Raw genomic sequence first — 15,406 nt, 5'->3', positions numbered from 1 at the left:
ATTCTTTGATGTTGGTTATATAGTCACTGTTTGCGTACTGATCTTCTGATAAAACTTTAAACTAGGTTTATTTGGTGGATTGTTTTTCTTCTAACTTTTCTTCCAACCTACTTAGATCTCAGTTAATACTATGCTTTTGTACATCTCCCTATAGAGCAGTCAAGTTTTATCAACACTGCATTAGAAATATCTCAAAATACCGTTCCTGGGTCATTTTCTCTCTGATTTAGCTTTTACCCTTCTCTTAAAGCAACAGAAGACTCAGCTTGATTTTGAAATCCCTCTAATAAGGCTACGATTGGAGAAAATAATTAACATAACATGCACTGCTTTAGAGCTGAAGTTTTGCTATTCATTTCATTTATTTGTTTCATTTCTATATTTGAGTTCCTTCTCATGCCACATCTGTATTTTTAATATTTTGGTGAAAAAATACTGCTTCGGTAGAGGCATGGAGCCCCTCTTCCTAAGCTAGATAATTTGGTGAGTATTTTCATTCATTTTTTATAATACATACAGGTCACATATCAACTAAATATAGTCAGAAGTACATTTGAGAGGGTAAAACACTGTTAAATATGTCAGAAGAAACAAAGATGGGATGAAGAAGTAAGTACTTACATAGTCTTTGTACTCTATAGCAACCATTATGCGTGTTATTTTCAGTTAAAAAAAAAAAAAGCTAATCATAGACTTTCATCCAACCATAAACCTCTGGAGATGGAAGGAAACTATCAGTCGTCCAATATAATATATTAATTTTACAAAAGAGAAAAGGAGTGGCATTTTGTATTGGCAAAACAAAAGGCTACATCTTCTTACTTAAGTGTGTGACATTATCAAGAATCTCAATGGTAGCTGCTACAGAGATTGAATGGATGATTAGGTAAGAGAGAAATTAAACGTCCAATAGTTCCCCAAAATCTTGGGCCCTAATCTTAGGAGGTAGATTTAGAAAGGAAAGCATTCACCAATATTCTCTTTATTAGCTTCCTTGTGTTCTTGTGAGCCTACACTGAGGACATTAGCTTCAGTTTTTATTTTCAATTTTCTACAATGCCATGACTCTGAAAATCTTTAATTAACAGGAAAGGCATTTACATATTACTGCTTCCTTTGTTTAATTAAACTCTCCGACTCCTCTGATATATAAAAGGTAATTGACTACACCTATAATTTAGGAAAATGCTGAAGTTTCCTTTAATTATAGTGCTCCTACGGGAAGCAAACAGAAGGGTGAGCATTGGCTCAAAATACTTCTAGATGCATTTCATGCCCAGAAAAAGGAAAGAGGAACAAAAAAGACTGAGCAACCACTGGTGTCTACATGCTGGTTACTCTGCTAGGAATTGTGCTGGATCTGATGTACCACGAAAATAATTCATTCTGATTAAAACTTTCACTTTCCTCTATTGTATATGCAAATAGAAGATAGTTTTATTAAGGAATTACACAAGTAAGTGCTTCAGAAAAAAAAACCTTGTTCAAAGATGTAACTACAAGTCTTAATTACACAAGGCTTACATAATTAACTAGAGTGGGATAAATGAAATCCATGAAAACATTCTCAAACTTCACATGTAAATCTACAGTCTTAATCTCTTCATCTATATGTTTAATCAAAGTCTCTAACAAAAAGAAATACACCTTTGCCTATATTTTTCTATTTCTCTGACCAGCCCTTGAGCAGAAGTGATATTTTAAAGATAAAATAATAATAAAAGCAATAATAATAATAAAAACAATAGAGGAAAGAATAAAAGGGTAGAATTCTGGAATATTCCAGCCTCTGTATAATGGAATGTTGTCTATGGCACCTTAGAAAGTAGCTCAAAGTGTTGATTTTGGACTGCACCCTCACTGAAACAGATTATTCTGAATGGTGATTATAATCGGACGTTACTATGCTGTTCTAAACCAGCCTAGCAACTAGCACCTCAAAATCATCAATATTCATATTGTTCAGGTAAACTCCTAGTTTCTAATGTCATATTCCAGTGCTATGAACCATCTCCCATCTTCTCAAGTATCAATCTTCTCTCTCCCTCCCTCACTTTTATCTTTCATATTTAATCTGACCTTTTCACAGTTTAGAACAGTACGAGGTAATGACTAGTAGTTTCTTAATGTAAAGGAAAAATGGCAGCCAAGGCCCCCATCATGGTCTATTTCTGTGCTCTCCAGCAGAATTATTTCACAGGCCAAAAATAAAATCCAGTTTTGTATTCCAGGTACCAAGTGGAAAAATGAAGATTCTCCTGGTCTTTCTAGGTCTGCTTGGTAATTCTGTTGCTATGCCAGTGAGTATCAAAAATTTTTTAGGACTTTTCTTTGTGTTCTATTGTTGCATAGTGTAGAGATAATTATTGGGTTTATTTCAACTGATGTTCTGAATTTGTCACTATTGTTCTTTACTTCCAGATGCGAATGCCTCGAATGCCTGGATTTAGCAGTAAAAGTGAGGAGGTATGTATATTAAGTCTCTGGGGAGAAGTTTTCCAAAGCCCTGTACTGAGAGTCCATTAAAAAAAAGAAAACTTTCTGATATATAAAATTTCTTATGAAAGAGACAGAGAGAGGGAAATTTGAAAGACTTAAACTCTCAAATCAAGGCAAAGTAGTAATTTCCCCAGCATCATACCACCTACATACTTCAATATTCCTTTCCAAGGTAAATGTGAATTTGGGTCCAAGTATAGTTAATGTTAGCTTCTTTGCTAAGTTTTCAAGCTAGCAAAGGTAGACATTTGTATCAAGGGTTTCTAGAAGGTAGACACATAAGCATATAGTATCTTCTACATGACTCATAGCCAAGATCATTAGCCAAATTCAATATACATCAGAAAGGAGAATCATCTTTTCATAGAATTATCACATTCTCAAATCCCAAACTTCAAAAATTGAGTGCAACATTCAAAAACTTCAAAGTAGACACGATTTTTACTCTCTGTTATTCTATATTATTCCTCTCAAAATTCTGACTTAAAAATTAAAGTGACTTAGGGTTTTAATTGCACACTTATTTTAAATTCATGCATAACTAGTAAAAGACATTATGACTGTTGTATGTTAAAATCAGAAATTCAACTTATTTCCAGTGATTTGTAGACTGATTAGATAAAACGTTTTCACTTTGTACCTTTGGATTCCTTTGGTCACAGATGATGCGGTATGGTCAATTCAACTTTATGAACTCCCCACATGTAAGTTCTGCTTTTTACTATTTCTGACAATTTCTTGTTTATATACAGATAGTTACATTATAAGGCTTGTCATAGCTACCAAAGATACCAATAGCTATCCATGTGTTTTAATTACAATGTAATCATTATAAGAGTTTCAAGGGGGGAAAATCATTTCACCTGTCTCCTTACCCCAAATTTTCTTCTTGTTCTTTACTGTTGTTCTCTTATGTAAATAAAAATCATTTATTAATTACCAACATTCTTTATATCCAAGAGAAATCGGTTCTGGGAAAAGATCACACAACATATAATCACAAATAATGAGGACAAAAAAACAGCATAGTAAATACTCCAGTTGTATGTGGGGGGGGGACTAAATTTTATTTGGATTATCTTGAAAGATAACACTAAAATTATGAAATAAGTTTTTATCTTATTTAAATAAATTTAGGTTATAACCAGCACTAGTGCCAACTCTTAGAAGCAACTAATAATGAATCACGTATCAGTTGGATCTTTTGGCATCATTTTTCTGACAAAATTATATGACAGTACAGCAATACAATATGTCACTTTTACTTTTGTGATGATCATGAGAACTATCGGAGGAAAGTCAAGGACTTCATCAATTTCCTCTTAATCCTTTATTCAAGCCATTCTCTTTGAAAGCTTCTCACCCACTATCATCATCCTTGCCAATTTTCTCTTCAACTATTGATTGGCCCAACTCTTTCAAACTCTCATTCTCGGTTTTAGGGACTTTGCCTGTGATTTGAAATTTTCACCAAGTTAATGATCATGAAATTCTGCATCAATGCAAGATGCACAATTTCACCTTCCATTGATCCACATGGCGTTTGCTCTGTATTTGTGTGCATCACCCAAGAGACAGCAAGAGACTGATTAATGAAGACTGGGGATAGAGACTGGTGTTAAACCAGAGCAGGAATGTTTGAATGGGAACTGACATTGTAGGAGGTCAATTCATAAATTAACTTTTTCAGATTATAACTACTTTTGCTTCCCTGGCAACCTTGAAATTGTGGAGATTTTAATAATGAAGATGGAATTAATGAAAATTCACCAGCCATCAAAAACCATAGGCACCATATAAGGATGTTCACACAGAGAATTTTTATTCTCTCTCTCTCTTTCATTGTTTTTCCTGTTTGTCACTCTCGCTTCCTTTACCTTCTTTTTTGCTTTTTCTCCTTTTCCAGCCTGTAACAAGCCACAGGAGTTTTGAATTTGACGTCATCTCCTCTGTAACCTGACTCATTCACTTCTTACGTGAGTCAGTGCTTCAGAGTTAGAAAACTATTAGCCAAATTCTTAAAATGAAATTTCTCACCTAATCTTGTCTTTTGCTTTGCTTGGTTGGTTGATTTTCTAAGAGACTGAAATTCATTTCTGTAAGACAACATTTAAAGAAATGCTAAAGATCTTGAGGCTTCCATGGTTGAGTTAAATTTCATAGAATTTTTAAGATCCTTGGCTGAGTTTTAGAGACTAACATTAATGGATGAGGAAAGCTGGGATCTCGGCCCTCCTACAATGTGACTGTTATCTGCTACCCTTGCAGATGGCACAACTGGGCCCCTTGTATGGGAATGGTATGCCGCAGCTCTTCCCACAGTACCAGCTGCCCATGTGGCCTCAACCACCACCCAACACAGGCCACCCACAGAAACCCTCATCCCCTTCAGCACCCAAACGCCAAAAGAGCAAGACTGATCAAGCCCCAGAGACTCAGAAACCCAACCAGCCTCAACCAAAAAAGCCACAACCAAAGCGGCCTTTAAAGCAGCCACCACCTACCCCAGCACAGCCAGAAGAGGAAACCCAGCCACCTCAGGTGAGGCTTGCCCAGCAAAATTCCAAACCAGAGTCCATAAATGGCCTTAGAGGGATTGGAAGAGCCGTACCCTCCCCACATACACACTTTCTCCAATGTTTCTCAATACAGGTACTGCTATGTATGAAATTGAATCTTTAGTTTTTACATTCTTCTCAGATGATGTTGCACCACGTATTGAAAATTGCCTTGCAAGTTAGCTCCAGCCTTTGTTTGATTAAAAATTACCAAGGGATGCCTGGGTGGCTCAGTCGGTTGAGTGTCTGCCTTCGGCTCAGGTCATGATCTCAGGGTCTTGGGATCGAGTCCCGCATCGGGCTCCCTGCTCACCAGGGAGTCTGTTTCTCCCTCTCCCTCTGTCTCTTCCCCCTGCTCGTGCTCTCCCTCTCAAATAAATAAATAAAATCTTTAAAAATTACCAAAATAGGGGCACCTGGCTGGCTTAGTCGGTAGAGCACAGTCATGAGTTCGAGCCCCACATTTGGTGTACAGATTATTTTTTAAAAACTCTTTTTTAATTAAAAATAATTACCAAAATACTGTTGCCGTAGAGAGGTTCCTTTTAAAATGCAGAGACATCATGGTATTATAACATGAGCATTAACAGAAGAGTCAGGGAACAGAGATTCAAGTTCTATCCCCAGCCCTTATTTGTTGAATGATTTGAGCAGTCCCTTTAAACTTTCTGGGCTGCAGCTTCCCCACAAGTAAAGATATGATCTCTAAGTCCCTTCCAAGTCTATGCTTCGATGATCCAAAATACTTGAAAGGTAACACTGCTTCCAGTACCTCTGTGTGGCATAAGTAGTCCTGACTTAAAATGAGAAGATGTGCAAATGGTTTCTCAAGATATTATCCAGTGTGGAGCTTCTAAAAAATGCTGTCTCTTCATCACCTAACAGACACTATTTATTATCAGACGCCATTACAGATATAGAGAATACAAAATTGAATAAAAAGACACTCCTGGATCATTTATCAACTAAGAGATTGTGGGCAAATGACTCAACTTCTCTGAACTTCAGAATCTTCAATGAAAAGGAAATAATGTCTTTGGCACATGTCTTCTGTTTTTAAATGAGGATTCAATCAGTTTACCTCAATAAAATGCACAGCACAATACCTAGAACATAAGTGTTCAATGATACTAATTGTTGTTATTATTATTATCATCTCAGCCCTAAAAATAAAGGAAATCACAGTTTAATGCAAAAGGAGATGCAGACTCCCAGGTATCAAACAATTGTATTTAATAGGTTTGTTTCGTTTTCCTTTTATCCTTCTCACTTCCACATCATTGTGATTCTTTCTTTCTCTTTAGGCATTCCCACCATTCGGCAATGGGCTATTCCCACCATTTGGCAATGGGCTCTATCAACAGCCACCCTGGCAAGTCCCACATGTGAGTTTTTTTCTTTATACTAGAAGTGAAAAATAATATTAACATGTTATATCTCAAACTAGTATGAGTTCATACTCTCTAAATGGAATGCCATATCCCAATCAGTGGAGAGTATGAAAAAAAATCATCACATCAGTAATTATGTAGGGGAACAAATGGTTTAATGAATTTTTTACTTGGACAAATTTGTGACATGAACAGTTGAAATCGCCAAACAACCACTAATAACTTAGTTAATGAATTGATTTTAAAGGACTGTGCTATTTCACTACTATTCCCCACTTTCCTAAGAGGTTAGAAAATACAAAAATTATCTTCATTTAATGTAATGGGGAAATTGAGACAAAATGGAGTTTGAAAATCATAAGATAAGCTATGATTAGACTAAGATCTTTCCATGATATCTTATTATTTCTAGCCACAGATGTTTCATTATAAAGAATCTTGCAAAATAATATTTATGAGAATCTTTTAAAGTTTAAAATCATTAAAATAAAACAATATTGAAATTGCATCACAGGCATTAAAAATATAAATCACAAAATAAACTATTTGAACTAAAGAAAAGTTTAAAAGCCAATTGCTGTTAAACTAACAGAAGCATCAAATATTTAATGACTTTTTATTCAGCTATGGCATTGGTTTTTCTTGTCTATAACTCTATAACCAAGAATCCTTCTTATCAATAAGGAACAATTCACTCAAGGAGTAAGAGTTCCTTACTTTTTTTTTTCTTTAAAAGAGTGACTTCCTTTCACTGGCCATTCTGAACTCAGGAAACTAAGGCTGTACCAGGTGAAGATTCAAAAAGCAGATAAGCATGATTCTCATGTTCAACTATGATCTCATCCACATAGAACTTCCTTAAGGTCTCTGGGAGTTGGACCAATCTTCTAAACCCTCCCCTGAGCAAACACTCAGCCTCCAAGTTTGATTAGGAAAATAAACCTTGCTCAAATAAAAAAGTTATAGTAATAATCCAGGAGAAATTGTCAGTTTGTCATCCTAAATGTGACATAGACTCTCTAAAAATAGCATCATTATTTAATCTCCATTATTACATGTTCTAATATGGATGTTTAGATCATAACAGCACTCAAATCTCTCTCTCTCTCTGTGTGTGTGTGTGTGTGTGTTGGGGGTGATGGGGTGACTGCTAGGAGATGCAGCCATACATGGTATTCTGAGTAGGATAATCTAGAATCCAGTTGAAGCCTTTGTATTTACCAGTATTCACTGATGGATTATAATTATAAAAATTATAATTAATAGATTGTGAGAGCTAATGACTCAGAAGCTAAAAACGAACAATGCTAATACCCAATCACTGACTTGAACTATTTTAAGACGCCATGAGTCATGCAAACAAATGGCAGCCTAGAACCTGGTTTTCCCTTGAGTTCATTATGCTTTTCACATTTCAGAGGGTACCACCAGGTTATGGACGTCCACCAGTCAGCAATGAAGAAGGCGGGGTGAGTGCAAGTAAAGCTACATTCCCCATTAGGAATAACAATCCATTAGCCTCTGCTTTTTGATTCCTATATAATAAAAAGGTTAAAATTCAACACATGAATTTGTAGCTCAAGTGCCCACGATATAAGAAAAGGAGCCAGTAACAAAAATAAATGTGATATATCATTTCTCCTCTACATGTACTGAACTCTCTCCCTCCCTCTCTCCCTTTCTCCCCCCCTCCCTCACTCTCCCTGTCTCTCTCTCCCCCTCCCTCTTTCTCTCTTTTATTCTCAGTCTCTCTCTAAGAAGACTAACGTAATAACCTTTGCTCCAGAGTCTTTGGACTCTGGACAGTGATGGAACAACTAAAAAGCAGAGAAGGAAGGAAATGCAACCTAGAAAGTTATCCCCAGAAGGGAATTAAGTAATTATCTAACTCCTTCATTGTACAAATAAATTGAAGCCCAAAGAAGATAAATTACTATTCAATTTCAGCCACTGAGTTAGTGGATAAACTGGACCTAGAGCTCTTCTGACACCCTGTCCAATGGCTTCTTTACCACACCACACTAGAAGAGCCAAATGCATGTCACAGAGTGATACACTGTGAAAATATTCTAGCCCCCTGTGTCATCAGAAAAGTCATTATAGTGATTCTGGCATGGGACTCCACCCCTGGAGCTTACTTCCTTTTTTCCCCTAAATATATATGTCCTCAGTGAAATAGCTCTGGGGGATGAAGGGATGAGAAAGGGAGCAAGGAGGGAGTTAAAATAATGACACTGGAAATTACTATGTAATGGCATAAGGGGCTTTTAAAAAGGGGTGCCCGGCTGGCTCAGTCAGAAGAGCAGGCAACTCTTGATCTCCAGGTCGTGAGTTTGAGCCCCATGTTGGATGTAGAGATTACTTAAACAAACAAACTTTTAAAAACTTTTTTAAAAGTTAAAAAGTTTAAAAAATAAAATAAAAATATCCTTTTGAGATTGAAATTACCAGATAAAAATGATTCAGATAATTGTATGCATCCCAGAAACAGAAACTTTGAATTTTCAAAACAATAGTATGAAAAAATAAAGCAGAATGGCCAACATAGGCATGAAAATGTCTGTTTTTCCTCCTCCTGGGATGTCACTTAGCAGAATATCCTCAAGGTTCATCCATGTTGTCATATATCAAAGTTTCCTTCTTTCTTAAGGGAAATGATAGTATTCCGTGGTGTGTCTACCACATTTGCCTTTCCCATTCATCTGTTGATAGACATTTAGGTTCTACTGTGAATAGTGCTGCAAGTAATAGTTGTGATTTGCAACTGCATAAAGTACAAGGGAGAGGAAATGAGGCTGGATGGAATAGTTGCGGGCCAGATGGTTATAAAAGAATTATTAGCGTGCTGGTGGTGGCGGTGGCAGTGTTATATAATGTATAACATTTGTTAGGTACTTACTAAGTACCAGGCACTGAGCTTTACAGATGTTATCGCTTTTGACCCTCATGAAAACTTATGAGTTAGATATTATTTTATCATCTTGAGTTTACAAATAACTGATGTTATCATAAATTGAGGTTAGCCCAAAGCATACTATTAATACTGATGGAACAGGGATTTTTAACCCATATCTGTGTAGAGCTCCACTCTTTAGACCTGCTTTTTATGTTATGCTATGGGATTTAGAGTTTATCCTGTAAGGTAGGGCAACTTTAAATAATATTTAAAGAGGAAAGTGACAGAAGTTCTGCCAACCCCCACCCCCAAACTCTATTGTTCTGATGGCAGTGGAGAGACAAGATTAGAGGAAAGTAAAATCACACCTAGAGTAACCAGCAAGAAAACTATTGCAATAGTTCAAGGGTACCACGGATAGAGGAGGAGGGACAGGATGCAAGTTTAGATTTTATAGGACTTAGTTATTAATTGTCTAGGGGAAATAGAGGAGAGTAGAAACCTGGAAAACTGGGTAGATAGTGGTGAATGTTGTTTAGATATAGAATATTGGAGAAGGAAGTTTGGGGGTGATAGGCCCAATTAACATTCAGTTGGAGGTACCTATGAGATCTTTAGTGATGAAGTCTTGCTGCCTCAGCCTCAGGAGAGAGTGTCATGGGCCAGATTTATGGCTTCAGGAGTCACTGGTTTATATCTATATTGAAAACATTGGCCTGCAATAGACTGCTCAAGGCAGGTGTGTAAAATGAGAACAGAAGAATGAGAAGGATAGAAAATGGAATCCTTAAAAAAACAAAAACAAACAAAAAACCCCCTCAGATTTAGGATCCAGGCCTAGGAAGAGAAAACTGAGTGGCAACGTCAGAAAGAGTACCCCAAGAGAGAACCAGAAGGGAGCAGGGTCAGGGAAACCAAGGCGGAATTAACTTTCAAGAAAGAAAGCATAGCTAAGGTTTTAAAAGAAGCATATGGCTAATATCCCTATTACACTAAAAAATTCTGAGCAACAGCACGGTGGGGAACAAAGAATAATTACTGATTTCCATCTTCTTCCCTACAGAATCCTTACTTTGGATATTTTGGATATCAGGGATTTGGGGGTCGTCCTCCTTATTATTCAGAAGAGATGTTTGAACAAGATTTTGAAAAACCCAAAGAAGAAGATCCTCCTAAAACAGAGAGTCCGGCCACTGAGCCCTCGGGTAATTCAACAGGTCCTGAGACTAATTCTACTCAACCAAACGCACCCAATCCTGCAGGGAGTCAGAGCGGAAATGACACCAGCCCAACAGGAAACAGTGGCCATGGCCCAAACACGGCTCAAAACGGGGTTATCTCACCCTCTACCATTAATGTTTCAGGCCAGGGAGTACCAAGAACTCAAATCACATGGGGACCAAGTCAGCCAAATATTCATGAAAATTATCCAAATCCTAACATCCAAAATTTTCCTGCAGGGAGACAATGGCGTCCCACTGGTACTATCACGGGGCACAGACAGAATGGGCCTTTTTACCGAAATCAACAGGTTCAAAGGGGTCCTCGGTGGAACTCCTTTGCTTTGGAACGCAAACAAGCAGTTCGTCCAGGAAATCCAATTTATCGCAAGGCTTATGCTTCTACTGCAAGAGGGAATTCTCCCAATCATGCAGGAAATCTGGGAAATGTCAGAAGAAAGCCTCAGGGACCAAATAAATACCCTATGGGAACCAATGTTGCTCCTCTGGGTCCCAAACATGGTACTGTTGTCCACAGTGAAAAAATCCAAAATCCAGGAGAGAAACCAGTAGGTCCGAAAGAAAGAATAGTCATTCCTACAAGGGATCCATCTGGCCCCTGGAGAAACTCTCAAGATTATGGAGTTAATAAATCAAACTATAAACTGCCTCATCCTGAGAGTAACATGCTAGTCCCAAATTTTAATTCTATTGATCAACATGAAAACTCTTATTACCCAAGAGGAGATTCCAGAAGAGCCCCAAATTCTGATGGACAAACCCCAAACCAGAATTTGCCCAAAGGGATTATTTTGGAGCCAAGAAGAAACCCATATGAATCAGAAACTAATCAGCCAGAATTAAAGCACAGTGTGTATCAACCTGTATATCCTGAGGAAATTCCTTCCCCTGCAAGAGAACATTTTCCTGCTGGAAGAAATACTTGGAATCACCAAGAAATCTCCCCATCTTTTAAGGAAGATCCTGGGAGACAGGAGGAACACTTACCTCATCCTTCTCATGGCTCTAGGGGAGGTGTTTACTACCCTGACTATAACTCTTATGATCCCAGGGAAAACTCACCATATCTTAGAAGCAATATGTGGGATGAAAGAGACGATTCTCCCAATAATATAGGGCAACCCAAAAATTCGCTGTACCCTATAAATACTCCAGAGCTGAAAGAAACAGTCCCTTATAATGAAGAGGACCCAGTTGATCCAACTGGAGATGAAACTTTCCCAGGACAAAGTAGATGGGGTATGGAGGAGCCAAGCTTTAAAGAAGGTCCAACAGTTAGGCACTATGAAGGCGAGCAATACACCTCAAATCAACCAAAGGAATACCTTCCCTATTCCTTAGATAATCCATCAAAACCCAGGGAGGATTTCCCTTACGGTGAATTTTACCCCTGGAACCCAGATGAAAATTTTCCATCATATAATACAGCCCCTACTGTACCACCACTTGTGGAGAGGGGCTCTTATGCTAATAATGCTGTTGGACAAGAAGAAAGCACTCTGCTTCCTTCTTGGAACTCCTGGGACCACAGGATTCAACCCCAAGGGCAGAAAGAAAGAAGGCCATATTTTAACAGAAATTTCTGGAATCAGCCAACAGCTTTACACAAAGCACCCCCTAGTCCACCACACCAGACAGAGAACCAGCACTATCCTAGTAATTCCCCAGCTGGGCTTCAGAAAAATCCAACATGGCATGAAGGTGAGAATTTGAATTATGGCATGCAAATTACCAGGTTAAATTCACCAGAGGGAGAACATTTGGCTTTCCCAGACTTAATTCCTCCAAGTTACCCAGCAGGTCAAAAGGAAGCACATGTATTTCACCTAAGCCAGAGAGGCCCTTGCTGTGCTGCTGGCTCCACAGGACACAAGGACAATCCACGTGCTCTCCAGGACTATACTCCATCCTTTGGTCTTGCACCAGGGGAGAATCAAGACACCAGCCCTCTGTACTCAGAAGCTAGCCACACTAAACATGTAAGACATACCATCTCCCCTACAAGCAACCTGCCTGACCAAAGAAACAGCTCAGAGAAGAGACTGCCTGGAGGAAGTCAAAACCCAAGTCCTTTCAGAGATGATGTGTCCACTCTGAGAAGGAACACACCATGTTCAATGAAGAATCAACTGAGCCAGAGGGGAATTGTGCCCTTTCCTGAAGCCAGTTCCCTTCAGTCGAAGAATATGCCTTGTCTCACAAGTGACCTTGGAGGAGATGGGAACAATGTTTTGGAACAAATATCTGAAGGCAACCAGTTCAATGAAAGAACTGTTGATCTTACTCCTGAGCAGCTTGTTATCGGTACACCTGATGAAGGCCCTCCGCCAGAAGGAATCCAAAGTGAAGTGCAAGGAAATGAGGGTGAAAGGCAGCAACAAAGACCATCAAGCATCCTACAGTTACCATGCTTTGGCTCCAAAATAGCAAAGTATCACTCCTCCAGCACTGGAACTCCATCTAGCGTTGGAAGGCAAGGCCCATTTGATGAAGATCCAGTTATGCCTACTGAAAGTCCTAACTCATTGTCTAGGTTAGCTACTGGGGCACAGTTTCAGAGTATAAACGTAGACCCACTTAATGCAGATGAACACACTCCATTTGATTCTCTTCAGTTAGGGACCAATCCACCACAGGACCATGTGCAAGACTGCTTACTACTTCAGGCCTAGGGATTATCGCAACCAAACATTCTTTGGGGAAGGAAAATACCTGATATTCTACAGTGGTTCCCCAACATCCCCCCACCCCTCACCAGACTCAATTAAGTATCTGACCCTCTTAGTGATCCTTAAGTTTTTCCCCATTCCAGCAATAGGAGTAGTGGCCCAGGTGATGCTGACGAGGTTGAGCCTCTGGGGGTTGCTAGATTCAGTATTGTCACTAATTAACACAGACCTTAAAAAGAAGTAGAAAGGCTATGACCTCCATCACCTTGAAACTTGGAAGCCACTTGTCTGGGTTAGTTTCCCTTTGTTTGCTGATTCTTCCTTTTTCTTTCAAAGTTCCATACTTGCAAAATTCTCTGGTTTTGCAAGACAGAAAGGCAGATGAACTTTCCATTTTATGCATGGAGATCTATATATCAGTATAATCCCGATGATTGTACAGTTTTTTCTTGTGTTGGTCTTTGTCAGTTTTTTTTCCTAGCTAATATTCTTTTGACATCTTTTATCTCCCACTACTTCTCTCTTTGCTCTATCATTTCCCTTCTTCCTTCTGTGTTTTCTTTCTGTCCGCTATTCTGTATTTAGCTTCCTATTTTTTCTTTCCCATCTTTCCCGCTTTCTGTCACTTTTTACACCCCAAGCTATTATCCATCACTTGTCTTTACCTCTATCTTCTTCGTTATGTCTTCCCCTCTTCCCATCTTTCTGTTCCCTCTCCTAATGGATCACTTGTCAATCAATCCTTTTCTTTTCTTCCCTTCAATTTATCTTTTTCCCTGTTACACCATTTTCATATCTTAAGACCACATATCTCTCTTCCTTTTTGTATCTACTCTCCAAATCCTATGCTAGTTTTTTTTGACTCAGTCTAACCATCATTGTAGAATATATTTCAGAAATAGTAGACACTGGTACCTACTTTTGTTTTTAATTTTCTCATGGCCTTTACCAGGTAGATACAGCTTAGCCAGAGGAATACATTCAAGAAGTGTGGGGGAAGACAGGCTAGTTACCTAGAACTAACAGCCTGGAGACAAGGCTTAGGAATGTGGGGAGGGAAACACTGCCACACAGGGACTGAGCATCCAGAAAAAAAGTGGGACTTGTCACACCCTATCACCAATTCATACTCTGCAGGACCTAGAGAGTACATTTTAGGAAGCACTATCCTAATCAAATAAGAGAAACACTCTATGGTCAGTTTTCCTTAACAGTATAATATAAGTGATTCTACCAGCATATGCTACTACCAACATAAAGTCTTATTTTTCATGTCCTGGTAGAATTACTTGCAGACATACTTTCTTTGTATCCTGATTAAATAGTGTAAATTATTTTTGTAAAGTAAATGTTTCTGTATTGCCTTGCTAGAATACATCCAGGGTTTTGTTTTGTTTTTTTGTTTTTAATAATGGCGTGTTGGACTACTATCTGTATATTCCTTCCTAGAGGAGAAGAATTCTTGGAATTATCTAGAAAGTTACTTCTAACTCTAAAGAGTTTCTTAGGAGAAAATTTCCTGGGACAGATTTTATAAGAAGATCTCAGAAATTTGAGAATATCTGTGTTGAAAACTTCAAGAGGAACGGAATCTTGTCCTTTGAGTCTTCTGAATTTCTTGGCACAGTGTCTTGCACATAGTAGATACCCAATAAATATTTATTGATTGACCAATTTTAAAACGGCTTTCAAAGCTCCCATGAAAATCCTGTGGTGTGCTTTTCCTGTGGGTATACTATACAGGATACTGAATTAGCCATGTCATACTCTGTAGCTTTAGATACTCAGCCACATTTGCAGAACATAGAATCTCAGGGTAGGAAGGGATCTCAGAGGGAGATGATTTAGGCCATCCACTAGTTGCCAAAATCCCCCCACCCACACTTTTATATTTTAATCACACACTAAAAAGTCATTAACTTTTTCTATACAAAACTGTCTCTTAAGAATTATCCTCATCAAAATAAAACTACATTTTTTTGTTTTGCTTTCTTTCCAGTTGATTTTTAATCTAGATATGAATACTTTCTTTGTAAAAGACGCATTTGCTTCAGTATTTCATAAAACATATGAATCTTATAGTTGTTTTGGCAGATGTATTGACAAATCTTTGTCTATGAGGCACCGTAGTGTAAATTATCATCTAAGACAT

General features: G+C 38.1%; 1 protein-coding gene across 1 annotated transcript; it reads left to right on the top strand.

The window, feature by feature from the left end:
* The first annotated feature begins 438 nt into the window (after positions 1-438).
* Positions 439-13,257, top strand: ENAM (enamelin). Its single transcript, XM_021702281.2, has 8 exons — positions 439-483; positions 2,232-2,300; positions 2,422-2,466; positions 3,162-3,203; positions 4,768-5,040; positions 6,362-6,442; positions 7,867-7,917; positions 10,408-13,257. The coding sequence occupies exons 2-8, from the start codon at positions 2,247-2,249 to the stop codon at positions 13,255-13,257; spliced, it is 3,396 nt and encodes a 1,131-aa protein (XP_021557956.2). The 5' UTR covers positions 439-483; positions 2,232-2,246.
* Positions 13,258-15,406: the final 2,149 nt, after the last annotated feature.

Source organism: Neomonachus schauinslandi, chromosome 2 (genome assembly GCF_002201575.2).
Source record: "Neomonachus schauinslandi chromosome 2, ASM220157v2, whole genome shotgun sequence".
NCBI lineage: Eukaryota > Metazoa > Chordata > Mammalia > Carnivora > Phocidae > Neomonachus > Neomonachus schauinslandi.
This window is presented reverse-complemented; position numbering and strand designations above follow the sequence as displayed.

Coding starts and splice junctions, on each gene's coding strand:
- ENAM (XM_021702281.2), top strand. CDS start 2,247: ATGAAGATTCTCCTGGTCTTTCTAGGTCTGCTTGGTAATTCTGTTGCT. Junction 6,443..7,866: donor CACCCTGGCAAGTCCCACAT/GTGAGTTTTTTT, acceptor TTCACATTTCAG/AGGGTACCACCAGGTTATGG. Junction 7,918..10,407: donor TCAGCAATGAAGAAGGCGGG/GTGAGTGCAAGT, acceptor TCTTCCCTACAG/AATCCTTACTTTGGATATTT.